The sequence below is a fragment of the Arachis duranensis genome, chromosome 7, assembly GCF_000817695.3.
Source record: "Arachis duranensis cultivar V14167 chromosome 7, aradu.V14167.gnm2.J7QH, whole genome shotgun sequence".
In the NCBI taxonomy this organism is placed as follows: Eukaryota; Viridiplantae; Streptophyta; class Magnoliopsida; order Fabales; family Fabaceae; genus Arachis; species Arachis duranensis.
In genome coordinates, this window is record NC_029778.3 from 78,337,964 (window position 1) to 78,364,982 (window position 27,019).

The 27,019-nt window shown below is 36.1% G+C and overlaps 6 protein-coding genes across 12 annotated transcripts in view; 3 read left to right on the top strand and 3 right to left on the bottom strand.

Annotated features, from left to right (window-relative positions):
* The window catches only part of LOC107459564 (signal recognition particle 54 kDa protein 2), a gene marked incomplete in the record, with an annotated part of 3,506 nt that extends 194 nt beyond the window's left edge, over window positions 1-3,312 (top strand). The window contains 9 exon segments of the mRNA XM_016077791.3: window positions 1-234; window positions 515-614; window positions 801-961; window positions 1,232-1,375; window positions 1,458-1,606; window positions 1,932-2,032; window positions 2,186-2,343; window positions 2,450-2,564; window positions 2,667-3,312. Of these exon segments, the coding sequence (XP_015933277.1) occupies window positions 4-234; window positions 515-614; window positions 801-961; window positions 1,232-1,375; window positions 1,458-1,606; window positions 1,932-2,032; window positions 2,186-2,343; window positions 2,450-2,564; window positions 2,667-2,992 (1,485 nt within the window).
* A 1,390-nt stretch (window positions 3,313-4,702) lies between these two features.
* On the bottom strand, window positions 4,703-8,883 carry LOC107459565 (PX domain-containing protein EREX). Of its 2 annotated transcripts, none has more exons than XM_016077792.3 (10): window positions 8,569-8,883; window positions 8,336-8,446; window positions 8,003-8,101; window positions 7,794-7,880; window positions 7,608-7,716; window positions 6,806-7,491; window positions 6,141-6,305; window positions 5,815-6,057; window positions 5,367-5,582; window positions 4,703-5,232 (listed from the first exon to the last, which is right to left on the bottom strand). In XM_016077792.3, the coding sequence occupies exons 1-10, from the start codon at window positions 8,785-8,787 to the stop codon at window positions 4,951-4,953; spliced, it is 2,217 nt and encodes a 738-aa protein (XP_015933278.1). In that variant the 5' UTR covers window positions 8,788-8,883; the 3' UTR covers window positions 4,703-4,950. The 2 variants fall into 2 exon arrangements, with proteins under 2 accessions (XP_015933278.1, XP_015933279.1); XM_016077793.3 differs by having other exon boundaries at window positions 8,003-8,093; window positions 8,569-8,763.
* A 675-nt stretch (window positions 8,884-9,558) lies between these two features.
* On the top strand, window positions 9,559-12,231 carry LOC107459566 (zinc finger BED domain-containing protein DAYSLEEPER-like). 3 transcript variants are annotated; one of them, XM_052251923.1, is made up of 2 exons: window positions 9,559-9,796; window positions 10,186-12,231. In XM_052251923.1, exon 2 carries the CDS (start codon window positions 10,256-10,258, stop codon window positions 12,167-12,169), a length of 1,914 nt encoding a protein of 637 aa, XP_052107883.1. In that variant the 5' UTR covers window positions 9,559-9,796; window positions 10,186-10,255; the 3' UTR covers window positions 12,170-12,231. The 3 variants fall into 3 exon arrangements, with proteins under 3 accessions (XP_052107883.1, XP_020982476.2, XP_052107882.1); XM_021126817.2 differs by having other exon boundaries at window positions 9,559-9,778; XM_052251922.1 differs by lacking the exon at window positions 9,559-9,796 and adding an exon at window positions 9,818-10,033.
* Window positions 12,232-12,917: 686 nt separating this feature from the next.
* Window positions 12,918-16,644, bottom strand: LOC107459568 (formamidopyrimidine-DNA glycosylase). Of its 3 annotated transcripts, XM_016077799.3 has the most exons (11): window positions 16,327-16,644; window positions 16,179-16,230; window positions 15,796-15,853; window positions 15,259-15,327; window positions 15,048-15,173; window positions 14,912-14,962; window positions 14,303-14,380; window positions 14,122-14,218; window positions 13,963-14,052; window positions 13,660-13,694; window positions 12,918-13,574 (listed from the first exon to the last, which is right to left on the bottom strand). In XM_016077799.3, exons 1-11 carry the CDS (start codon window positions 16,553-16,555, stop codon window positions 13,200-13,202), a joined length of 1,260 nt encoding a protein of 419 aa, XP_015933285.1. In that variant the 5' UTR covers window positions 16,556-16,644; the 3' UTR covers window positions 12,918-13,199. The 3 variants fall into 3 exon arrangements, with proteins under 3 accessions (XP_015933285.1, XP_015933284.1, XP_015933283.1); XM_016077798.3 differs by lacking the exon at window positions 13,963-14,052 and having other exon boundaries at window positions 12,920-13,574; window positions 14,119-14,218; XM_016077797.3 differs by lacking the exon at window positions 14,122-14,218 and having other exon boundaries at window positions 12,924-13,574; window positions 13,963-14,065; window positions 16,327-16,643.
* A 1,046-nt stretch (window positions 16,645-17,690) lies between these two features.
* On the top strand, window positions 17,691-25,798 carry LOC107459570 (protein REDUCED CHLOROPLAST COVERAGE 3). Of its 2 annotated transcripts, XM_016077801.3 has the most exons (22): window positions 17,691-18,075; window positions 18,205-18,272; window positions 18,366-18,458; window positions 18,533-18,605; window positions 19,133-19,399; window positions 19,480-19,544; window positions 19,636-19,767; window positions 19,854-19,895; window positions 20,223-20,684; window positions 20,765-20,919; window positions 21,122-21,635; window positions 21,823-21,885; window positions 21,967-22,068; window positions 22,181-22,501; window positions 22,580-22,672; window positions 22,785-22,886; window positions 22,971-23,075; window positions 23,174-23,307; window positions 23,395-23,710; window positions 23,820-23,932; window positions 24,019-24,103; window positions 24,258-25,798. In XM_016077801.3, the coding sequence occupies exons 1-22, from the start codon at window positions 18,006-18,008 to the stop codon at window positions 25,467-25,469; spliced, it is 4,587 nt and encodes a 1,528-aa protein (XP_015933287.1). In that variant the 5' UTR covers window positions 17,691-18,005; the 3' UTR covers window positions 25,470-25,798. The 2 variants fall into 2 exon arrangements, with proteins under 2 accessions (XP_015933287.1, XP_052107884.1); XM_052251924.1 differs by lacking the exons at window positions 17,691-18,075; window positions 18,205-18,272; window positions 18,366-18,458; ... (1 more) ...; window positions 19,133-19,399; window positions 19,480-19,544 and having other exon boundaries at window positions 19,641-19,767; window positions 19,832-19,895; window positions 24,258-25,796.
* A 386-nt stretch (window positions 25,799-26,184) lies between these two features.
* LOC107459574 (VQ motif-containing protein 11) lies at window positions 26,185-26,748 on the bottom strand. The gene has a single exon (XM_016077807.3). It carries the CDS (start codon window positions 26,710-26,712, stop codon window positions 26,275-26,277), a length of 438 nt encoding a protein of 145 aa, XP_015933293.1. The 5' UTR covers window positions 26,713-26,748; the 3' UTR covers window positions 26,185-26,274.
* Between the last annotated feature and the right edge of the window lie 271 nt (window positions 26,749-27,019).

Below are 27,019 nucleotides of genomic sequence, written 5' to 3' on the forward strand. Positions count from 1 at the left end.
AAGATGGTTCTCGCACAGCTCGGGGGGAGCATCTCGCGTGCTCTCCAGCAGATGAGCAATGCGACGGTGATCGACGAGAAGGTTCTGAACGAGTGCCTCAACGAGATCACGCGAGCTCTTCTCCAGGCCGATGTTCAATTCAAGCTGGTGCGCGACATGCAGACCAACATCAAGAAGATTGTCAACCTCGAAGATCTCGCCGCTGGTCACAACAAGCGCAAAATCATCCAACAAGTAACGTCATATTCCTTCATCACATTCATATTAATACTTATTTGATGTTAGTTATGATGATACTCCTTCGTATTTTGGAAAGAAGTGTGGTGTGATGCCATAGAAAGAGTTGGAATGTATGGAATTGCTAAGTTATTTCCTGTTGGATTTGTCACTTTCTTTTGTTTCGTGCACTGTGTCATAACATCGCTTTTGTTCGTCAATTTCTGAATTCATTAGCAGAGTGGGTTTGTGCTTTGTAGTTTTTTGTTCTCTCATTACATTCTGTGCTATTGTTTAGGCTGTGTTTAACGAACTATGTAAAATGCTGGATGCTGGGAAGCCTTCTTTCACTCCAAAAAAGGGGAAGCCAAGTGTCGTCATGTTTGTTGGTTTACAAGGTATGCTGCTTATTAAATAAGCTGAAAGTTCTGACTATTTATGATGTGTTTTTATGTTCAACTTGGCACAAATGGTACTGGGAACCTGGGAGTTGAATTACCCATCCTTACACATTTGGTTTATGCATATTCCTAACTCCTAAGCAATATGGCACTGATACCTGTACGATTCTTAAATGAATTTAGGATCTGGAAAAACCACAACTTGTACAAAGTATGCGTATTATCATCAGAAGAAGGGCTGGAAGCCAGCACTTGTATGTGCAGATACATTCAGAGCTGGTGCATTTGATCAATTGAAGCAAAATGCCACTAAAGCTAAGATCCCTTTCTATGGAAGGTACTTGTTGCGATTTGGACATTATCCCATGTAACAACACTAAGTCTGGGGCATGTCAAATAACTGGCAGATTATCATCTTAGAATTTAATGTACTCTATCATGTCCACTGTGTTGAATCATACTACTAAACTTCCATGCATGGATTTTTAATGATTTGAAAAGTCATGCCATTTTTGCTTGTGTTTCTCCTTTTATGTTGTTTCAAAGAAACTAAGGACATAGGCCTTTTATAAACTTGAAGTAAGTTGTGAAAAGCATTGTTCTGTTTTATGCCCGAGGATATCTACTTAGTATTAACTTATGATTTTGTAGAAAGATTCAAAAAAGAAAACTGTGATCTCATAATCGTTGATACCAGTGGACGGCACAAACAGGAAGCTGCTCTTTTTGAAGAAATGCGTCAAGTTTCAGAAGCAACGGTATTATCTATATAAGCTGTGTGCATTGATATTAGCTACTGCATTCCAATAAATAATAATGCCTTTTCTTTGCATTGTTCAGAAACCAGATCTTGTCATATTTGTTATGGATAGCAGTATTGGTCAGGCTGCTTTTGATCAGGCTCAAGCGTTTAAGCAGAGTGTTGCAGTTGGAGCTGTAATTGTTACTAAAATGGATGGCCATGCAAAGGGTGGTGGTGCTCTTAGTGCGTAAGTGTTAACTACTTGACTAGAACAAATTTATCATCATTAATATCACCTTTTACTAGAGTGAAACTGCAGACCAATGAATTTAGCAGTTCATTATGAACCACGTTTCAAAGAGTTGACAATATTTTCAACTGAATATGAACCGCATTTCAATTCTACATTATATAATATTATATTTTGCATGATTGCATGATCTCAAAAGATAAGTTATATGCCTCTGAAATGGATGTGTATGTGTGTATATTTTGTGTACAAGTTTAAATATAATGCATCGTTTATTATATGGTTTGCACACCTAACCTAGCCACTAATTCTATATGTTCAGTGTTGCGGCAACAAAGAGTCCTGTCATATTCATTGGGACGGGAGAACACATGGATGAGTTTGAAGTTTTTGATGTTAAACCTTTTGTAAGCCGACTGTTAGGTATGTGCTGTTGGGCTGTCATCGTTGGCTGATGAATTCTCTGTCGTGCCCCATAATTTTCCGTTTTATTTCCCCTCATCCTGTTAGTTATTTATTTGTCAATTATATTTCTCAACCAGCATTCTTACTTAATCTTTTGGACTTTTGTACTAGGCATGGGTGATTGGTCTGGGTTTATGGACAAAATTCATGAAGTCGTTCCTATGGATCAACAGCCAGAACTGCTTCAAAAGCTGTCTGAAGGAAACTTCACCTTGAGGATTATGTATGAGCAGTTTCAAAACATACTTAAAATGGGCCCTATCAGCCAGGTTATTAGCTCCATATGAAGTATGATTGAATTTATTTTTGCTTTGGTTCCTGTGTGATTATTGCTGCTGTTTTTATTTTGACTTATTTCTTGGTTGGTTTATGTAGGTGTTTTCCATGCTTCCAGGATTTAGTGCTGAATTAATGCCAAAAGGCCGTGAGAAAGAAAGCCAGGCAAAAATTAAGCGTTACATGACAATGATGGACTCAATGACAAATGAAGGCAAGCAAATATCAATTGGTGGTTGAAAATATAAACTGTGTACCGGATTTGGTTTGTTATAATTTTCACATGCTATCCTAACCCTTTAGTACTATGTTTCAGAGTTGGACAGTTCAAACCCAAAGATCATGAATGAATCTCGGATAATGCGAATTGCTCGGGGCTCTGGTCGTCAAGTAAGGGAAGTAATGGAGATGTTGGAAGAATACAAGCGTCTTGCGAAAATCTGGAGCAAAATGAAAGGGCTTAAATTCCCAAAGAAGGGTGACATGAGTGCCCTATCTCGAAATATGAATGCCCAACAAATGGGCAAAGTCCTCCCTCCCCAGATGCTGCAGCAAATAGGTGGCATGGGCGGGCTACAGAGCTTGATGAAGCAGATGGGATCTGCAAAAGACATGATGGGAATGTTTGGTGGTGGCAATTAGTTTAATGAACCTGGCCTTATGATCTGAGGATCGTTTCTGACCATAACTAACGATGCATTAGAACTGGACTCGGTCCGGTTATGCACTTCACATTGATTTTGGTTAGTTGTGCTGTCATTTTACGAGAAGCCCCAATGGGCGCGCGAGTTCATATTTGTAACATCAAATATCACTTGTCCTTTCTGTGTATATTTATTTAGTTTTCAGATAGCAGCTAAAGCCATACATTTATGAATACTCATATTTTTTCCATTAAGTTATATATTATATGGTTTAAAATGACACAAAATGAACATATTATTTGTGTTTAAAATTTCAAACTGATATTATGTTCTGGTTTAAAATCCTGAATAATTTTGTAGTTGTAGGTTTAAAACCTCCTTGTGTCTTTTTAGGATTTAAATTTTTAAATGGGTAAAGTGTTTGTTTGGGTGCTATTATTTTGATAAAAAAGAGATTTTTTTATTTTTTAGTGTATTTGGTAAATTTTTAGTAGTAAAAATACTAGAAAAATAATAAAGTATTTTTTTTAGAAATTGTAATTTACATATTTTTTTTAAAGATTTTTTTTCCTTCAAAAAAGATATTTTTTAAGTAATAAATAAATAAAAAAATATTTTTATATCATTATATTCAAACATAATTGATAAATAAAAAGATTTTTTTGTATGAGATATCCAAATATAAAATTATTTTTATTTTTTCATAAGATTTTAAAAAAAAAAGATAACTCATTTTGTCTATGGAGTTTGACAAAAGTTTTAAAAATATTTTTGAGTTTTATTTTGTTTTAATTTTGTCTCAAAAGTTTTTGATCTGCATCAAATATACTCATGCTGACTAATTTTTCAAAAAATTTAAAATCAATTAAACAACAATTTCATAAGAACTACCCTCAACACAAGCAAATTAAGCATAATTTTTATGCATTGTTAGATTGGTTTTAAATTTTTTGAAAATTTAGTTGTTGAGGGTATATTCAATACAAATAAAAAACTTTTGGAACAAAGTTGAAATAAAATTTAGAGATATTTTTAAAACTTTTACCAAACTTAAGAGACAAAAAATATATTTTACCCTTTACGAATTTATATACTTTGAAGAGTTTAAATAATTTTTCTAATGGTGGTGGACTAGTGGGGTTGAAGACCCCATAAAATGAGTAATTTTATTGGATATGAAATACTAAATAATAAATATGTAATAAGAGTTCAAAATTTATATAAGCATTTTAATATTTAAAACTCCAAATTTATATATTATTAAGGCATAAAATATTTAATTGTAATTGGAATTAAAAATTCCCGTAAAATAAACATATTCTTTTAAAATTTAATATCCTAAATAACACTGGTAAATGCACTAAATTATATTATCTAGTGTTTAAAATAATAAATAAAAATTTATATACAGTTGTTTTTATTTAAAACTAATAATTAAAAATAATTAAAAAATAATTTAATCAATTATATTGAATTATTTAAAAAAATTTAACTATCAATTTTATATAAAAACAACTTTATATAAATTTTTACCAAATTATATATTAGTTGGATAGAATTTCCAAAATGCTAACATTTTTTAGGGTTTTAGAGTCAAACCTTATATATATTGGGTTTAAAAACACTAAATAATTATACATTAGTAGGGATGCGAAACCCTAACAAAATGAACATGTCCAAAACCGCCACAAATGAACAAATGAACAAATGAACAAATGAACAGATGAACAAACGTTTTTATGGTCTAACACCTTAAAACTAATCCAGGAATAAGTACAATTTTTGTCCTCCATATTTATCTTTATCTTTAATTTCTATTTCACCCTAGTTTTTTTCTAACAGCATCCTGCTGCATCACCATCGTTCTAAATACGCTAATAATCATGAGAGCCTATAACATAAAAAGACTCGAGCATTGCCATTGGGTATACATGCAGTATAGAAAGTAGAAACACGTCATCTTTCCAAGAACTTGCTTAGAACGGTTTTTTGCAAATGGACCTCCTCCTCCTCCTCCCCTTCCTCGCCCTCCCCTGATTTTATATTGGAATTTAGAGCACAACGAATGACAGAATTTATTTGTTTCCTTAAGCTGGCATTATCTACAAACACATCTGCCAGCATCTTCCTCAACTCATCATGAGGAGGAGTTGTTCCTGTCGCACCTGAATTTGCTGTATCACGTGACTCGTCCAGAGCAACACCTGCATTTTCTACATCCTGTGCTAATAGTTGTGCCTGTTCCCAATTTGCACACAGCATGTAATAAAAACAGTGAATAGAGGCAACAGTACATAACGAATAATAATAAGTAAAAGGCCCCAAAGAGTTAATATCCGAGGGAAAAAGTTAGTTAAAGGTAACCATAATACCTCTGCAAGCAGAAGACCAATCCGGTTATCAGATGTTGCTAATAAATCCAAAGCATCAGATGGTGAAGCGTCAACAGTCAGTTTATCTTCCTCTTCAACAAGGAAGTTTACACTGCACTCCTTAAGCCTCCTTTGAAGGATTCCACACTCATGCAGCAACTTTGAATTAGCATTATGTAAAAGTTCCATTCTTTGTCTTTCCTTCTGGAGAATTCTCTGAACAAGATACGGCATAAAAAATATGATGAAATTAATCGGATTTACTAACAAATAGAATACCAAAACAGAGATTCAAATATTCTTTTCGCTAAAAAAGCATCACAACTAAGAAATGTCAAGTGTATCATAAGAAAAATACTCGTCCATATGGTTATACAAATCACTAGTCAGAATTAGATTAAGTGCATCCAATTTCCATCTCTTCATACTAGCAAAGAAAGGACCATACCTCCACATCTATCTTTTCCTTCATCAAGTCACTTAACTGCTGTTTCAGTTCTAACTGAGAGCTTCTCAGTGACTTGACCTCCTTTACTAGCAACTTTGAATCTGTCTTTGATTTTGTCTCAAATTCGTCATGATATTTCTGCAACTGCTCAAGTTGTTCTCTAGCTGCATCTAGCTCTTGCTGCAATAGTTGCTTCTCCTGGATAACAGATTCTTTTGTTGATTCTGCTAGCACCCTTTCATCCTAGATCATTATAACTTTTCATTATAGGTCACCAAAATGGTATCGAATAAAGTAATAATTAGAATCAATAATCAAAACCAAACCTCTTCAGACTTCAATTTCATTTCCAACTCCAGGCACTTTCTCCGGAGTTCCTCCATATCCCACTGCATCTGCGTAAATCTTTCCTTTTCAGTCAAAACAGCCTGCTGCATGTTTTCTCTGCAGTTCAATCGAGTTGTTTCAAGTTCAACTTCTAAATCTTTGACCTACAAGTAAAATGAAGCAACATTCAATAGATGAACATAAATAGTCCAAAAATATATCATCACTTGTTTTCGCTTTTCCATCATTGTAATTGAAGTCATTTCATTGTAACTACTAATTACTATATCTCTATTTAATGACCAGTCATTTTAATAAAAATTAAAGCAATTCTATTAATGTAATGTTGCCTATGCACACCCATGCATTGCATAATGACATTATATTCAATAGAAGTAACAGTTTATATCATTATAAAATTAGAAGATAGCTGTATGCTAAAAATAAACTTAAAGCACTTTACATGTTTCAATTAAATTTCGGTGAGTAATTGCTTAATTTTCAAAAGCTATCTCAGGGAGATTTCAATTATGAGCTACTTTAGATGCAAAATAAGCTAGCCTAAACACACAGAGGAATGAATTAAGCAAGTGACCAATGATAATATCTATCTAAAAATTCAGAATAAAGGAAAACCGTTGAATATATATTGGATATTGGATACCTTGGTCATGAGATACTGTCTTGCAGCCATTTCTTGGTTCAACCTTGCTAGAAGATCCTCGACATCCGTTTTCGCTGTGACCAGTCTTTGCTGCTGAGTAGTAAGTACTCTGTTCAACTTGTGTCGCTCATACAGTGGTAAAGTCACCAAAGAGTTTCTGGATGGTTCACAGCTCTCATGATGATGAGAAACATCCTGAAGCAAACTGTTCGCAGCTGAATTTGATGTCTCGCTATTCTGTACAGAACTAAAATCACTGTCAATGCTCTCCGTTGATAGTCTCTTGACATGAACATTCAACTTAGACTTCTGTGTTCCAGGTTGAAACTCAGTTCCATCCAGGCGAAGAGCTATAGCATCAGTAGTATTTGCAGTGACCTTGTCCGCACTACTATCCTCCTTAGTAAAACCTTTGTTGGATGCAGCACGATCATGAGTTTGAGTCGAATTAATCAAATTATGTTCCAATGTTGAATTCTCCATGCTACGACCAGAGCATTTATCTTTTCCATGCCGCGGTGATCCCAGCTCAGAAACCTCATAAGAGGTATCGTTACCAGACTCGGATGTAATGAATGAATTATCAGCATTTACAGAACCATGTGAACTATCACGGAACATAATTGATGGTGTAGCACCACTAGCAGATGTTTTCTCTGATATATGCTGATTCACATCATGGAATGCTGAAAAATATCAACAGAAAGGCATTAAATTTTTATGTTATGAAGGCCTTATTTTTCTTCACTAGAATAAAGAGGAATGGCTTCAAAGCTGATATAAAGTGATAAGGAAAACATACCAGATCTAGCAGCAGCTTCTAGCTCAAGAAACATTGCTGCTGGGACACTTCTTGATACATCAATGTCTGATAACAGTTTTTCCATCCAATCTGCTAATAAGCACCTTCGCTGAAAATAATCAGTTTATCAGTGTTGAAGTGCATAAAAGAACTATTTCACAAACAAATGATGGGTAACTTATCTACCTCTTCCAAAAGTGCATGGCTTTTAATTCTCAAAACCTTTCTCGATGGAGCAGGAGGCAAGTTTTTCATAGGAAATTCCTTCTTCAGCTGATAAATTGAAACCAAAAAAGAAATAAGAGAGAAAAAAAAAAGAAGATAAACACCTCAATATTGACAATTAAATAGCACATTCATGACTAGAACAACAGATGGTTAGAAAACACACTTACATCAGAAAAAAGCTTCAAAAAATCACTAAATCTGCGCAATATCACTCGCGTACTAGTGACTCCCTCCGGGGATTGTATACCAACTAGAACCCTGTAAAACTATAACATAAGAAAGTTAATAGTAAAAAAAGGGTAAAACAGAACACAATTGCAATTTAAAGTACTTTTTGGTTGAGAAAGACCAACTCAACTGAACAGGAGCAAATTATGAATGCAAGCTAATGTTAATTTGTTGCATTTCATTAATAAAAAAAGATACTTTTTATATAAATTGTTGATGAAGTAAACTATAAAAACTTAAAGTTCAGAAGAAGAAGAAGAAGAAGATTTTACCACAACAGGTTCAGAACCACCGGATTGGGGAACAGTAACCCAGGAAGGAACAGTGACACAGAAACTCCAACCCGTGTGAGGATCATGAGGCCAAACTGAGTTGCGGCCATCCTGAATTCGATTTTGAAACAAATCAATAACTTGAAGAAGTCGAATTATAGTTAAAATACACACACGCAATGGGTAGAGAAACATAAGAGGGGGAAAATTCAGCTAAAATTGAAGAAAGATACCCATTTGCGAGGGGGAGGGCTCCAATCCATGCCGAGAGGGAGAGGGGAGGTTCCATCGTGGCGATGCTTGGGAGAGAGCGAAGCGGCGTCGTTTTGGGGAAGAAAGTAATCGTCGTTTAGCAGCGATCGACGATAAGCGAAGGGGTTGATGACGGTGTCAGCGTAAGCGCAGCTGAAATTGAGGTCCAATACAGAGAAGTCGTGTACGTACGGATGCATCGTCTCTCTTCCGTTTCTGTTTAACTGTTTCTGTCTCACTCAGCTCTGCAACTTCCAACTTCACCACAATCCCTGCTTTTATCGATATTTTTCAAGCTGCTTTCTGCTTACACACTTGAACCATTTCTCTAAAAGTGTAATAATAAGGAAATTAAAATTTGAATGTGCTAGGTAGACAATGAAATATTTGTATAGGTTATTTATTTGGTCTAATATGAGTTAAAAAATAAATATTCAGAATAAAATACTATTAATTTCTCAAACACGATATATTCATACGATCTAGAATAATTATCCGAATATAAAAATAATAAACATTTGATATCCTATTAAATCAAATATTCCTAAACTTTCGTTATACACATCGTACTTCTTCTTAAAATTTTGAGTCACTTTGTGATGGATAAATCAGAATTTTTTACTTTTTGTACTACTTGAGATTTTTGTTTTAAAAATTAAAAATACTTTTAAATATTTTTTATAATGAAATTATAGTTAATGTGAGTAATATAAAGTTACTCATAAATTTGTATAGGTCAATAAATTCTTTTATTAAAATATTTATTTTTAAAATTTACACTAGGCACAAGTGTCAATCAATTTATAATTTTATGATAATATATATTTATATTTAAATATATGATGATTCCATTAATGTTGTTCATTATATCATTAATAAATTAATGTTGAAAATTTATTAGTAAAGAATAAGATGTGTATTAACTATTAAGTATTAAGTATTAACTGAAGGTAGGGAAGTGAGAAGTGAGAACCCTTAAATTGGAATTGGGTTTTGCTTCAGCCGCACGGACTCCGGAGTGAGTGGTGACCACTGTGAACCGCCTTCGTTTTCTTTTCCCGAAACTGAAACGACGCACATCCCTTTTTGCTGCCAACACAACTCAGCCGTCTCTCTCTTTTTCTCTCCCGCCACCGCCGCCGCCGCCACAACCGCCCCTTTTTACAAAGTTCTCTCGGCATTTTCGTGAAGGTTCAATCACTTTAAACTGTAATCATCATCACATATAGTTCTTCTTTCTTTTTCTCTGTCTGTTTGGTGTTCGACTCATCATTGATTGATTACCTATTGTGGTTTCTTTGTGGCGCGTTTATATGCTTTCCCGCTTCTTTTCTTTCTTTCTTTCTTTTGAGCTCCCATTGTAAACCGCAACCACTCCATTCGCGAAAAGGGAGGAAGAAGAAGTTACGACCTTCTTTTTGACAGAATGTATTGGGTCTTAAGAACGTAAGGGTTTGGTATCTAAGTGATTTTCTACTTTACGTGTTAGTTGTTAATTGTATGCTGTAACTATTGTTCTTTTTTGATAATGATTATATTTTCTGATAATCCCTTCGTACTCCTTTCTAATTTTTTAATTCTTTTGTTTGTTTTTCTAGGATTATTCCTGCTATGGTGGACGTTAATAATCTTGTAGCCCCTGGCACTGATTCAGAAACATAAACCGATATGCGAAGCCGAAAGAAATCTATTGTCTGGGAGTACTTCACTGTGAAAACTGTTAGCCCTGGATGTGCTAAGGCTTACTGTAAACAATGCAATAAGGAATTTGCTTACATGACAGGTTCAAAACAATCTGGCACAAGCCATCTCAAGAGGCACATTTCATTAGGAATCTGTCTGAAAAATCACCAAACCCCTTCTGGAGAAGATAATGTTCAGCCGCCAAAGAAACATTTCACAAAAGCAATGTCTCACGATGCCCACATACCATTTGACCAGGAGCAATGCAATGACAACATAGCTAAGATGATCATTTTGCATGACTATCCACTTCATATTGTGGAACACCAGGGTTTCATTGATTTTGTGCGGTTACTTCAACCTCAGTACAATCCACTAAGCTTAAAAGATGTTCAAGGGGATTGCGTCGCAATGTACCTCAGAGAAAAGCAAAGCCTCTTAAATGTCATCAATGGGATTCCTGGACGAGTCAACCTTACTGTGGATTATTGGACTTCAAACCAGACATTGGCCTATGTTTTTCTTCGAGGACACTTCATTGGTGGTGATTGGAACTTACATCATCCCATTCTCAGTGTTATGATGGTGCCTTTTCCTGATTCTGACAATTCCTTGAATCAAACTATACTCTCTTGCATAAATGATTGGCATTTGGAGGGTCGGCTATTCACCATCACACTTGATAAGTTATTCTCAAATGGGACTTTGATGGGAAATCTCAGATGTCTCCTCTCTGTTAAGAACCCTGTGATCTTTGATGGTCAGTTATTAAGCCAGAACTGTTATGCCCGTGTGCTTAGTTGTCTTGCATTAGATGCACTGTCGGCAATGAAAGAAACTGTTGGTAAAATTCGCGAGAGTGTGAAGTATGTGAAATCTTCAGAATTTCATGAAGAGAAGTTTTTTGCGTTAAAGCGACAGCTTCAAGTCCCTAGTATGATGGAGCTCTTAGTTGATGATCAAAATAAATGGGATACAGTTTATCGAATGCTTGCTGCTGCCTGTGAATTAAAGGAAGTCTTTGGTTGCTTTGATGACTCCGGTCCTGATTATAAAATGAATCTTACTATGGATGACTGGAAGCATGTGGAAAAGCTCTGCATGTGTTTAAAGTATTTGTACGATGCAGCTAACATCTTAACTATTCGACCATACCCAACTGCAAACTTGTTTTTCCCTGAAGCATCAAACCTTTTGCTAGAGTTGACACACGCAGCATTCAGCCAGGACCCTTTCTACAGTACACTGGTTATGCCTTTGCAAGAGAAATTTGATCGGTATTGGAGAGAAAGCTGCCTCATCTTGGCTGCTGCTGTAGCCATGGACCCAAGGTATAAAATGAAACTTGTAGAATCCACTTTTGCGAGGATATTTGGTCAGAATTCTGAACCACGGCTAAGAATTGTTGAGGATGGTCTACATGAACTGTTTGTTGAATATATCATACAAATGCTTCCTTCTTCAGCAACAAATGGTGATGAAGGGAACGAGGCTACTATAGTGCACAAGCCTGAGCCTGAGCCTGAGCCCAAGCCCTGCCATGAAGAGTCACTTAATGGATCTCTCTTTGCTGAAGATGGGCTTTTTGATATTGAACTTTTTATATCTGACTTCACTGGTGACCATCAATTTAATTCAGAATTGAGTGAGTATTTGGAAGAACCTCTGGAGCCTCAAGTACAAGAATTTGATATTCTAAACTGGTGGAGAGGAAAGGAATGGAAGTACCCCACTTTGTCTAGAATGGCATCTGATATTTTGTCTATACCTGTATCCACTCTTTCTGCAGATTCTGCTTTTGACATGCAAATTAGAAAAATGGATAGCTATAGGTGTTCGTTGGGGGCTCTAACTCTTGAAGCCATTACATGTACCAAGGATTGGTTCCAGTACGAATAATTTCCTATGCATGTTTCAAATGCTCTTGTGAAGAAGAAATCTTAGAACAAATACCTCGTTTAGATAGATTCTCAAGTAGCTTTTTAGGTATTGAAGTATTGATACTACTGTGATTAGCTGTTAGGGTTTGCAGTTGTCTATAGTATAGCTTGAATTACATTCTAACTTCATTTTGGTTTCAATGTCTTGGACACCATATATCAGTTGGATTCTAAGTTTCAATGAAAAAACACATAGACCTGTTCCTCCCTTTTGCTTCACTTATTTTTATTTTTTCTGCAATTTATTCCTACCGTATTCTGAAATGTCGGTTTAATGTAAGTGGCTCCGTAATATATACAGAAAATTAACTGTTTTTGAACAATTAACCGTCATGCAAGCAAACGGAACGAAAGAACTAAGAATTATTGTCGTGTTATATTTGTTCCTTTTCGTTTTCTTTCCGTTTCCTTTAATGCTTTAGAAGAAATTGCGATTTTTTTATTTCATTTGTGATTCTCGGCAGCAACAAAACAAAGCGTTTGGGTACCAATACGATGGCAATGTATTTTCAGAACAGATCAGGCTTTTATTTGTTTTAGGGTCATGATGACTTATTACCTTGATGCTTTCGCAACAATATGGTAAAAACTTGATTGAGATGTGATGAGGCATGAGCTAATCCAATCTCAATCACTTCCTTACACAAATGGTTATCGAATTTATATTAGTTGAATCACTAATGAAGGATGAAAATTGACCTGTATTTTCATAACTCTAACCATTCTATTTTCAGAAACAACTATAATCATGATTTTTGGAGACATGACTACTAACAATAAGTACAAAACCTGTCAGCTGATCCCTTTATCCCAATTTTCTGGTTGAAATAATTAAAATAGGTCATGATTGATTTGAGGAAGCCCAACCGGGCAATAGATAACATAGAGAACACATAAGATAGTTAATCTAAGTTGCAGGTACAAAATAATCCATCCTTCTGTTGTTCTCGAGGGAATAGCACAGCAGCTAGCAAGCTACGTAATAGTGGCTACTTAACTTTCCTTCTAGCATTCCTACTATTTTGACTGCTTTGAACTCTTTTCTTTGATTGCTTCCCTCCTGGTTTCTTCTTCTCAACATTATCATTATCATCATTCTCATCAGAACCGGCATCGCCATCATTATCATAGTCACTTTCCTCAGACTTCTTTTTGGAAGGCTTCCTACCTCCACCTCCTGCTTTTTTCGCCTTCTTTGATTTAAGACTTCCCAAATCATCCTCTTCCCCATTTGTTGGTTTCTCATTATCTTCATCGTCATCATCAATACTTTTTTTCTTTGAGGTTTGCCTTCTAGATTTTCCAATTTCTTTCACATCTTGTGATCCACTCAGCTTCTGCAACTCTGGCACATACGCAGTGGTCTAGGGACCAAGAGCATCTTCAGATCAGAAAAATAGAAAACACAATGACAAAAGACAATCAAGGGAAGTGTTCAGATTGGCATACCCTGCCACCAGCAGTAATAAAGTCAATTTGTTTCCCTGCCATCGCATGAAAATTCATAAATGTTTAGCATGGTTTACATTTTATTTTTTTTGGGAAATGGGAAGTATGGAACATTTCATATAAAATGCATGCAGAAGAAAAAGACTATATTTATTAAAAATGAAATAAATGTTATAGGTAAATATATTCTTTTAAATAGATGATTGGAAATTTCAGCATGAATGAAACAGTGTGATACAATCCATGTTACATGTACCAACAAAATGCTTAATTTTATTTTCAACACAAAGTAAGAAAGCAAACCATCAACAAAAGCCTTGCCAGGCTTTTTTTCACGTGAATGAAATATCCAACTAGAAGGAAACTGACTACTATCTGCTCCAACTTCAAGTGCTTTTTCAATGACCTGTAAAATGAAACTATTTGTTAACTAATACATATTAGAGAAGTATGCCTCACCACTTATTTTTCCAGTCTTTTTCCCCCAACGAAAATGAAATAACCATTCAAGAGGAAAACAGCTACATTCAGCATCAACTTCAACCGCATATTGAATAACCTACATATTTTATCCTCTATGTTTTTTATTAAGTATATAATTTGATAAGCTATACATTTCAAAGAAGAAAACAACATTCCGCACCTCTTTAATGGATTTGTGCAAAGCTGCACAACTTTCATCCGAAAGGCTAGTAGCTGTTTGCCGAGGATGGATTCTTGCCTGGATAAAAGGAAATAAGGTATCAAGCAATTTTATAGTTTGATCTCTATCCAACACTAGAAGGACAATATGTTAACTACTAACTACAAAAGAATGCAAAGCCAGATGCTAAATACTGTGAAATGCATACATTCCAAAACAATTTGCGGTTAATGCAAACCAATAACAGTGCCAAATCAGAATATTAGAATACAGTAACAAGAATTATATCACTGGATAGCCATTTCTTAATGATGTGTTTAAGATGCAACAATGACTATGGTCTATGGGGATAGGGGGCTCCCCGTGTTTTTGCAATATAGAAAGTTAAAAATAAGAATTTATATTCATAGTAACAAGACACAGGGATGCAAATGAGCATTCTTTCAAACGTAATTCTACCTAAATAAAATTGGATTTCCAGTGATCATCCTGTAGATGTAATATAAAAAGTCTAAATATCACTCTTAAGAGTCTAAATTAATAAATTAAAAACATAACTGGAGAGTCTCAAAGATTCAAAATTATTAAGAAAGTGAAGCTTGTACGTACTTGGTATAGCACTTCATCTGCAACCCAATTTCCAATACCTGAAATAAAGCTCTGCAGATATTGGAAAATTAAAATCTCCTATAAATACAATATGTATAATCATTAAAAGGTGATGATAAATGTAGGCACCTAATACCTGATCAAGTAACAAGGGTTTGATTTCAGTTTTCTTCTTGTGCAGAGATTCAGTGAACTCCTCAAGTGTCATGGGTTCCAAAAGTGCATCAGGACCAAGTTCAGATATGGGAGGCACTGATGTCGGCTATATCAAGGAGGGGAGAAAAGTGAGGTTACTGATAAAAATTGTTTGGAAATTAGGCTTGGATAGCAAGTGGAAGTCACCATACATCTTTAAGCAGGCGAACTCTAGCAAATCGCCTTTTGTCGGTGAAAGACAACTCCAAGCCATCTCCTAGCTGTGCCAATAATCTAGTTAGTATAGGTATGAACTAGAAAGTTCATTATTTTACTTGAACACAAAGCTAGTTGCAGTAAGGTTCCTTTAATAATTAAAACGCAAGCACTAAATTGAGATGATAATACTAATTTTCTCAGCATGAACCAAGTTTACGGAAATAGGCGAATTAATTGAATAAAATGTCATACTTGCCAGAACCATAACCTAGCCTACTCTAACATCACATCAACTTGCATCTTCCAACTGAATAAAGATATGCGCGTCCACAACAACAAATTCCATTTCGAGAAAAGAGAACGAGATGTTGGGAGGAAAAAACACTTTAGAACATGCATTTTCATCTTTTAGCCCAGCTGAATTTGCATAAAATGAAATTGGTGTTTAATTCCAAGGGATCACAGGTCCAAGTAGTGAACTAGTGATATAATTCTAGCATTCCACTGATCAATGCAGGGACAACATTTACCTCAATAAAAAACTTAGAATATTTGGAAGGCCAATCCTCTTCGTCATTTACAGCAGACCTGCATGCATGTTTACACCCAATAAACTAACAATAGACTTTCATGGGCAGAACCACTGCCAGGAAGTAACATTCAAAGCTGAAGCAGTTATAGACATGGATAAAGAATAACAATAATTATATAAGCTCAAAGAATGAAATAAAATTTGTAAATAGATGCTGAAAAAATAAAATAAGAAATTGACACAAGGCTCTGATATATCCTCTTGAAATGAGGACCAATAAAAGAGATATGCATGTGAAATTATAAAAATAAGAAAAAGAAACCCTTTGTTATCAACTTGAAAACTCATAATAATCACTGTCCAAGTAAGAAGTAGCCTCACCTTTTGTACTTAGTAACTGCAACGCCTTTTATGTATATAGCACCAGCCATGCCTGAGATACAAACGAGTAAAAATGCATTAAGTAGCTCACTCTTTTCGCTAGGGTTCAACGAAATGACGAGGCAACATAGAAAAAGAGGATGAATACCGAATTGGAAGGAAGGGAAAGGAGGTGAATCGAGCTGAAGCCACATGTTCTTTCCCTTTCGGCGAGCTGCGACAATGGTCTTGCCGACCACCGAAGCTTGGAGCTCCGACGGAGAGACACCGTCGATGACTTTTGGATCATCAGCAACAATGCATTTCACTATCTTCTTTCCGATGCAGTTGTCTTCGACGGCCCTCCTGGCCGCCTCCACTTCTGGAAGCTCCGGCATTCCACTCTCTCACGCTGACTCTGCTATGACGTTTTCGCGCCTTCCTTTTTGGTTTCTCACTACTGGCTGTTTGCCTGTTCCGAGAGACATGCAATCACTTCGTTCGCGTAAGTTGCTGTCACGGTATGCCGTTTGGATCTTGGCCCAATACTTACTTCTCTCTTGGGCTTGGGCTCGGGCTGAGTTTCTTTCTTGTTTTGAGTCCAAAAGGCTCCATTATCACAGATGCTTTTGGGAAAAATGTTGCCCAAAAACAAAATGGTAAAAATATTCATTTGTCACAGATTCACAGTGGAAAGATAATGACAGGCTATTGATTTGATTAAAAACAAAAATGTCCCAAACACTTATTTGAAAGTAATCACCATGATCTCCTCATCCGTTTGTAGCTGTATCCGTTGCATCAGCATTGACCCGTCACTTTATAAAGATTGTGTGCTGCTTACTGAGAGGGGTTAGGGTATAAGGATAGGAAACATTTCAAGTGTACCGGGAGTACCGGTACACCATTTATTTTAACCGTTGATTTGAATTATAAAAAATATATATAATATATATTAATTAAAATAACGGTTAAAACAATTGGAGTACTGATACTTTTCAGAATATTTAAAATGTTTCTATAAGGATATATACCAACAAGATTTAATTTGACCATACATTAAAAGTACTCCTTAAATAAGTAAATATGCAACAGAAAGACTTGATTTGAATTAAAAATTCTAATTCTAAATAGAGACAACAAAAATGTGTTAAAAATTTTGAAATTGATTTATTGGTATGTTGTTGCTTGTAACTGATCATAATTTTCTTATTGTTTTTAGCTTGGAATGGTATTGATTTTTATTATTATATATCGGGCTGTTTAAAGAATATATAAAATTTTGTTTTTAATAGGTAAATAAAAGAATAAATTAAAATAAATTTGTAAATATTTAACCATTTCTTTAAAAATTTCATCAAAATTTTTTAAAAAAAATCAAATATTATTTGTTTGATAGATATCACTATCCAAAAGAAGACGGCGTGTAACACGTGCTGCACAAAAAGTTTACCTACCAAGAAATAGTCCTACTTAAAACTTTTAAATTTAATTTCTGAAGCAAATATTCCCACTTAAAACTCGTATTATCAGCACATTGCGCACACAAGAATTTCTCCTCAGATACCGTTACATTGTTTTTGTTTTATACCTTCTGGAATGAGAGTCTAGGGTCACTAAGCTCCTCCCTTCGGCGTTATATTACACACGTGGTTCTTCATTCTTCATGAGAAAAGCCAGCCTGGTTATTAGCACAAAGTGGAGCCCACAAAGCACACTATTTTTCTTTTCTTCTCACACCCTTTCTTGTGTTTTCAGCTATCATTTTGGGGGCGTTGCTGATGAATTTCAGAAGTTTCTCATTGCCAAAATTACACTTTATTCCGTGACGGCAAAAAAGAAAGGTCAATGGCCCCCAGATCAGGGAAAGGGAAATCTAACAAAGCTAAGGCCTCGAAGAAGAAAAAGGAAGACAAAGGTTATAAGAGCTCTCCATTTGCTGCGAAACGATATCATCATCTTTTCACTTCAAAATAACATTCAACTAAACTATATTATGCTTTTAGGTTTTCACGACTACTTTTTTTAATTTTTACTACTTTTCCAGCAATAATAGAGCCTTCCTTAGTTGACATAATTGTGGTCACCCCATATGACTCACAAGTTGTTCTCAAGGTACGGCTTTTGATTTCCAGAACTGGCATTATGGTTTTGGCTTAATATACATTTCTGATTAGGGTTGCTGTGTCTATTGAAACTTTGGTGAAGGGTGTATCTACTGATAAGATAATTGATGTGAGAAGGTTGCTTGCTCAGAATGTGGAGACATGCCACTTTACCAATTATTCTCTATCACACCAGGTTACATTCTTTTGCACTTTTTTATGCATTTCAGCAATGCATTTAAGCCAGTACCCAATAATGTGTTCCTTTAGGTGAAGGGGCAGAGACTAAATGACAGAATACAAGTTGTCACTTTGAAGCCATGCTTTCTGAGAATGGTTGAGGGTAAGTGTATGAAAACTCCTCCTTCACCATTCTTCAACCATATGTAGAATGCCAACTGCGTGATTATTATTTATAAAATAAAATAATTATTTTTTCAAGATAAATCTTTTAAGAAAGAATATATTATATTGGTAAAGCGCTAGAGCGTTTCTCTTATCCTTGATCATCAGCCTCAAAAATCAAAATAATTGAAAGGGCGTGTCCACATTCGTCTCACATTCAATACTTACGTACCATCTTTTAATTATGAATGTACTATGACTTTGAGCAATCTGAAAGGCCACAGCTGAGACAGGCCATTATAGAATTGTCTTGTAATTTCCTTGAAATATGAAATATAACAGATATGTTTTGAAAAATAAAATGAGTATTATGTATTTAGGTTAAGGTGGAAATTTAGTTTAATCAGTCAAATTATCTAACGGCTTTTAGGTATCAATTTCAGGTGTAGTCGATTTCACCTAAGTTTTCACTTAGATTAATTTATTTTTTTGTCTAATCTAGTATGGTCCCTCAAAATATTTCAGAGGATTATAGAGAGGAGTCCCAAGCAGTTGAACACGTGCGCCGACTATTGGATATCGTTTCCTGCACAACAAGGTTCTCCAAGCCCAAACCCAACCACAAGCCCAAGAAGAATGGAAAGGCCCAATTAGACAACAACATCATTTCCAGCTCACCGGACAAACCCAACGGCGGCAACGGCGGCGGCAGGCGTGCCCTCCACCCAGCGCCGATGCTCTCAACATTCTACGACTTCTTCTCATTCTCTCACCTCTCTCCTCCCATTTTACGTTCGTATTTTTTCCTCCTTCGTTGCTGTGTGGCAATCTTAGCTTAAATTGCACATTGTTATGGGATTGTGTTGGTGCAGATTTGAAGAGGCGTGAGCTGAAGAATGCAGATGAAAGACGTGAGGGAGACTACTTTGAACTTCAGGTTGCAGCTTTCGACATCTTTTGTAACTGTAACGGAGCCTGAGTCCATAGTAACTAATTATGATTATTTTTTAATTGAAATGGGATTGTAGATTAAGATATGCAATGGGAAGGTAGTAGAGGTGGTTGCATCAGAGAAAGGGTTCTACTCTCTTGGAAAGCGATCCCTTCGGACCCACTCTTTACTTCATCTTCTCCAACACCTCACCAGAGCTTTCGCTAACGTATGTATGAACTTGCACTCTGTTTTGTGTTTGTGCAGCACGCGCTATAATAATTGAGCCACAGTTACCTTCAATTTTTAATGCAGGCATATGGCGCTCTCATGAAAGCTTTTCTTGCACGCAATAAGGTGCCACTGAAACTCTCTTGTTTTATCGTTCAAAATTAGACTCAGAGACACAGACTAAGACACAGAGATCAGTATTCTGTGTAAAGTGAGAGATAGAAATTGAAATTAATTAATTAATTGAAATGAATGTATTTTAGGTATAAAATATTATTAAAGTTTCAGTCTCTATCTCTAAAAATTTTAGTCTCTTTCGTCCCCACTTTTTAGAATTACTGAAATACTGAAATTTTGATGATAGTGAGTCTTATTCTCTCAGTCTCATTACCTCAAAATAAATGCTACCTATATGTTTGTTTCTTCTTACCATTTTGGTCCTTCATCCATCAGTTTGGGAATCTTCCACTTGGGTTGCGAGCTAATACATGGCTTCTCCCTCCATCTACTTGGAACTATCCTGCTGATGATGAGGATGAATACTGTGGCGGTCAGGGGCGAAATGGTCAACATGATCTTAGGCCATGGGCTAAAGAGTTTGCTAAACTGGCTTGTCTTCCTTGTGAAACTGAGGAGGAGAGAGAGGTCAGAGATAGAAAAGCATTTCTGCTTCACAATCTGTTTCTTGACACCTCAATATCTAAGGCTGTTGCGGCTATAAACCACGTAATAACATCCAAGTTGAAGTGTTCTCCGGGTTCAATCGTGCATGAGGATTATGTAGGGGACCTATCCATTGTAGTCAAACGTGATGCCGCAGACACTATCCTTAAGCATGATGATAGTAAGAAGGGGGAGCAAGCACAGAAGAATTTACTCAAAGGATTGACTGCAGATGAGAATGTAATTGTGCATGTAAGTTGTCACTTGTTCATGTGTTCAGAGCTTAAATTTCCACATGTAAGACCCATGCTTTTTTTCTTTCTTCGGTGCAGGATACTGCTTCGTTGACTGTTGTTGTTGTACAGCTCTGCGGATACACTGCAACGGTGAGGGTTGTGGGTGATACCAACATGAGCAAGTCTGAACCTCAAGATATTGAAATAGATGATCAGCAAGATGGTGAGGTTAATGCTCTCAATATCAACAGGTATGAGCACATCTAATCTAATACAATACTAAATGTGAAACTTCTCTTCAACTATGATCGATCTCTTTAGTCCAGGCATTATTGGTGCTTTCTAATTCCTAAGGGGAAATTATACAGGAGAACTAAAATATATATTATTGTCATTTATGTTGGTAATAAGCTGCATAAATATTTGATCTTAATGAATCTGAGATATTTACAGTTTGAGGCTACTGCTTCATCACCAGTCTGCAGTTGATGCTGATCAATTGGAAGGGTCTGTGACATCTCTATCAAATTTGGATGATTCTGATTCTTCTAAATATCTAGTTCGGAAGAAGGTTCAAGAATCCTTGGAAAAGTTAAAGGAGGAGGCAGTTCTTCCTCAAAGGTCCATTCGATGGGAACTTGGTTCCAGTTGGATACAGCATCTGCAGAAACAGGAAATATCAAAAGATAATATTTCCAAAAAAGATAGTGGCAATGAAACTGCACAAAATATTAATGGTCTTGGAAAGAAGTTTAAATCATTGAAGAGGAGGGAAAAGGAAGAAACCAGTATAGGTGGTACAGATTTGACAGCGCCAAATGATTACCAACTTGTGCATGTGAACGGGTCATCTGATAAAGTTGAAGCAGTCACTGATGATTTAGAAAATTTTACTGAGTTGAAGAAACTTCTTTCTCACACAGCATTTTTGCATCTTAAGGTATCTGGTACTGGTCTTCATTCAAAGGTTTGTAACTCATTTTAAACTTTTGCTACAAACTACTTATATATTCTTTGTCTCGCTTCTTCTTTGGCTTTCATTCCTTAGAAATTGTCCATGTTTTGAATTTTTAGTCCTTTTTTTAACATGCCAATGTTTACATTTCAATTTTTTTTTTAATTCTATCACTTAATGTGGCTTCTTGTTGCAACAGAAAGTTGACGAGCTGATTAACATGGCACACAATTATTATGATGAAATTGCTTTGCCAAAGCTGGTACCATCAGATTCTCCAACAGATAATTTTTATGGATAACATGATTACATGGTCTGAGAACTGAATTCTTTACAATTTTAGGTTATGGAGTTTGGTTCGCTTGAGATTTCCCCGGTTGATGGCCGCACACTAACGGATTTTATGCATTTAAGAGGAATACAGATGGCATCATTGGGTGAAGTGGTGAGAGTTCTATTCCCTCAGATCCCTCCTTCTTACACTGCGTAAAATCTACTATTGTACTTAAACTGGTTTGGTATTACAGTTTGATCTTGTCATGCATTTTATGGATCAGGTAAAACTAGCAGTGGATCTCCCACACATTCAATCACTTTGTATCCATGAGATGGTTACACGAGCTTTCAAGCATTTACTTAAAGCAGTAATTGCCTCGGTTGATTATGTGGAAGACTTATCTTCAGTTATTGCATCAACGTTGAATTTCTTATTTGGAGGCTTCCAAATGAGGCCGTCTGACCAAACAAATCTGAGTGATGATCATTATCTCAGAATTGAGTGGCTCCGTGTAGTTATATCCAAAAAATTTGGATGGACATTAAACGATGAGTTTCAGCAGTTGAGGAAATTATCAGTTCTCAGAGGGCTCTGTCACAAGGTATCATCAGTTTGGCTTGTGCTTGTGCTATTATTTTCAGATGATGAGTTTATAATATGTTATGGTTTTCTCGTACAGGTTGGATTGGAGTTGGTTACGAGGGATTATGACTTGGATTCTCCCATGCCCTTCAAGAAATATGATATTATCAGCATGGTTCCTGTTTGCAAGGTGGGATACTGAATTTAGATTTTATCAACCTCCAAGCGGATTCTATGTTTGATCTAGTAGTTTTATCATATCACTGAGCCAATTACCAAGAGTATCATACTTGATTCTACAGCATGTAACATGCTTCTCCGTAGATGGACGCAATTTGTTAGAATCAGCCAAAATTGCTGTCGATAAAGGAAAGAATGTGGAAGCTGTACATTATGGAATAAAGGTAACAATATAATCATCTTGTTTGTTATCTGCCTTAAGCATGATCTGTTATTTTTCTATGCACAACTTGTTTATTTAATTGCAGGCATTGGTGAAGATGATGGCTGTTTGTGGTACCTATCATCGAATTACTGCAAGTGCCTATAATCTTTTAGCTGTGGTTCTTTACCAAGCCGGTTATGGTAATCAGGTGAAGATTCTGTTATATTTGCTTCTCATGTAGTGTAGAAAGTAGAGTCTTTCCATCATTTTGTTGCTAATGAACTTGTTCGAGTTTTGCTTATTTAGGCCACAATATATCAGCAAAAGGCGGTTGATATAAATGAGAGGGAGCTTGGGCTTGATCATCCTGACACAATAAAAAGCTATGGAGACCTTTCTGTCTTTTACTATCGTATGCAACAATACGAGCTCGCTTTGAAGTAGGTTACAATGACTCTCCTCTTCAAAATGGTTTAGAATGCCTATGCCATGAAGAATTTCTGTTGATTGTTGTATTTTTTTCTCAGGTATATAAATCGTACCTTATTCCTTCTTCATTTTACCTGTGGACTGTTTCATCCAAACACTGCAGCGGCTTATATAAACGTGGCTATGGTGGAAGAGGCTATAGGAAATAATGATCTGGCACTCCGGTACATACATGAAGCTCTTAAATGCAACATTAGATTATTAGGACCAGATCATATACAGACTGCTACATGCTATCATGCCATAGCCATAGCTCTTTCTTATATGGAAGCATATTCTCTTAGTGTGCAACATGAGCAAACCAATCTTGAGATACTTAAAAAGAAGCTTGGATCAGAAGATATTCGTACACAGGTGGTGACTTTTGTTGTCTGTATATATAAAAGAATGTTATAACTTGGTAGATGTAATGACAAATGTTGCTGTATATATGCTTATATATAATATGTTCACTCTAATGCAGGAAGCAGCTGCATGTCTTGAATTTTTACAATCAAAAGCTCTAGAGCAGCAAGAAGCTGGCAAAAGTGGAAGTTCAAAATCAGATGCATCCATTGCAAGTAAAGGTCACCTTAGGTACTGGCTTGGTATCTCCATGTTATTTGTTTCAGATACAACACAGTATTTCAGGGCACCAAAAAACTGTGACTCTTTTAATGCAGTGTGTCAGATCTTCTGGATTTTATAAGTCCCGAGCTTGATTCCAATAGAAATGAACATGCTCAGAGAAAACAGCAGCGTGGGAAGGTTCTTTGCTAAATTTTTACATGGTGTTACCTTATATATTTGACACTAATTGCTTTATTATTATAAACTGCTGCTACCTTTGTTTTGTAAAATTTTCTGTTGTGTTGCCTCATTATGCAACTGATAGTTGTTGATTATATCTCTAATCTTTCAGATACTTCTACCAATAAGTGACCAAAACCTTCAACGTGAAGATGCACCAAGCAATGTGGGTGTTGTCTATGATGGCTTGGAATATGCTACTGGTATGGCAGAAAACGAAACAGAAGAAAGATCTGGCATGGTGGATTATGAGATTCTGAACAAAAATGGCAATAATGTCCCTATGTATAGTCCACCAGTGTCAAGTGAATCTATTCACCAGGAGGAGATATCATCAGATGAAGGCTGGCAAGAAGCCAATTCAAAAGGGCGATCTGGGAACACTGCGAATCGCAAGTTTGGCTGCAGAAGTTCTCATCTCTCAAAGCTGAGCACTACTGTTATCAGAAAAAGTCCACAGAAATCAAGTTCAAGAGTCCTCTCAAAAATATTATCTTCATCTAGGCAATCAAAGCCTGAAAACTTAGCTTTCAAAGAAGATTCTACCGGTCAACTAAGTCCAACAAAACCTACTAGAGCCAAAAGTTCTGGTAGCCCAGCAGCTCTGAGCTTTATGGCTTCAAAGTCCATATCTTACAAAGAAGTGGCTGTGGCACCTCCAGGTACAGTTTTGAAGCCCTTGTTGGAGAAAATTACAGTAAATATCGAGAATGTAACAAAGGGAGATTATTGCCAAGGTGAAAGCCAACACGAGAAGTCTTCATCAGAAGCTGAGGAGGTTTCCGTTGCTTCTGATGATGCAAGACATACACAAAAAAATGCTAGCAAGATTTCAGCTGCAGCCAAACCATTCAATCCATCATCAGGAACACTGTCGATACTTGATCATTCAGATTCAGGTTCTGTGACAAACTTACATGATGCCAATGCTAGTCAAGGCATGCATGTGGAAACCAGGGACAGGAATGGATACGGGGATACAAGAAGAATCATGAATCCACATGCACCAGAGTTTGTTCCCAGAAATGCATTGCAAATGGAAACCACTGCTAATGTCAGTAAGGCAGAGATAGCAAGGCAGATACTGTTTAGCTTGCTTGTCAAGTCAGCTCAGCAAAATAATGATTCTTTTGCTGAATGTAATGATGAAAAGAATGCGGTGATGCCTCATTCGACTGAGAAAGAAAAAGAAATTGACATGAGTAAGCAAAAGAATGGAGATGGTGAAGGATTTACAGTTGTGAAGCGGAGGAGAAGAAGCAGGAACAAGTTCACAGATGGATTGTATAGCCAGCAGAGTCCCATATGTGCTTCGGTCCTTTGAATAGTGTGATCATATCAGCATGAAACGTGTCCCCGCCAAAATCTGGACATCATTTGGATAACAAATTCATGTCCTAGAAAATTTTCTTTTCGGTCGGATCGATAAGAATTTGTGTCATATACACGTTCTCCTTTTGCATTCGTATGTCTACAAACCGTGTCTTACTGCCTTAGCATTCTGTGAATGAGGTTTTTTTTATTTTGTGGACACAGTTGATGAATTTGTTCCTCTTGTGTTGGGCTTGTTAATCGTTTAATGGGAAAATTTATGATTTTGTTATCATTGTCTATTTCTGTATTATTGAAGTGTAAGCTACATCTAAATAAGTTAATACCAAGAAAGAGAAGCTTAGTATGACGTGTTAATTATTACCGAAGCTTAATATGATGTAATGATTTAGCGGATTATTAAGAAGTTGTGAGAAAGTAAGTTGCTGAAATTCAATAATAATAATAATAATTTTCGATAGTGGAAGCAAATATATGTCTCTCAAACAAAATCTTGGCATTTTAGATTTTATAAGGAGCATTTTCGATAATTATCACGCAAAAGAGTTTTACATTGCACCTTCTTTGTTCCTCACTGCCATTTAGATTGGCCTTTATAAAACTTATAAATTTTGAATGATTTTCTTTTTCTCTATCTTGACAAATATCGTTGGCTTCGCGGAAGTATGATTAACGTGCAAATTGTAAATATGGAAGAATGAAACTGAAATATTTAACAAGCAAGATAAATTAAGTGTAGAGAGAGTAGAGAGTTAGGAGAGATTATTAATTAAATAAATCAAGAAAGGTGGTTTAGTTTAGTGAGAATTGGTTTGGTTATTATGCAAAGGAAAGAGGGAGAGTAACTGAGGAGTGGTGTGACGATAATGATGAGAAGAAGAAGGAGAAGGCAGTAAGTAGAAGCCTTTGTGAGCTATGACTCTCTCTTCCATTTCCATTTGCAGAGGAGACACGGGGGACGCCGACGATACGGATGATGATGATGGAGTAGTGGCGTCGGTGAAGAAAGGTGGCCTTTCTGAGAGGCCGCCTATGGTGAGCTCTAGCTTCTTGGCGGCGTAGGCGTGGCGCCTCTCCTGTAGCTTGAAGCTTGCTGCTGCTGCTTTCTTCTTCGGTGCTCCGGTGAGTTTCTGCACCACTTCCCTGAAGTTTGATGGATCTGCTTGCACGAACGTCGTGTTCCCTATTCTTGCTGCATCCCAACTGTAGGACGAGCTTCCTCTATGTATATGCATGCTTCTCTCTCTCTCTTTCTAATTGATGAGGAATGAAACGTCGTGTGTCGTGTGTCGTGTGTATGTTATGTTATATTTAAGGGTGACTAGCGAGCAAGGAGGATGTTAGCATGGTACAAAGAGTTTAGAAAAGAAACGAAGAATTATTTAAAAAAATATTATTTTTATTATTCATATTGTTTTTATCTATAGTTACAAAGTTGTTACCAATATATAAACCAAGAGTAAGTTAAGAGTACGCTCGCTATAAAATAATATCTTAATAATAGAGGGGACACTCTAAAGAAAGATTCAACAATTAATTACT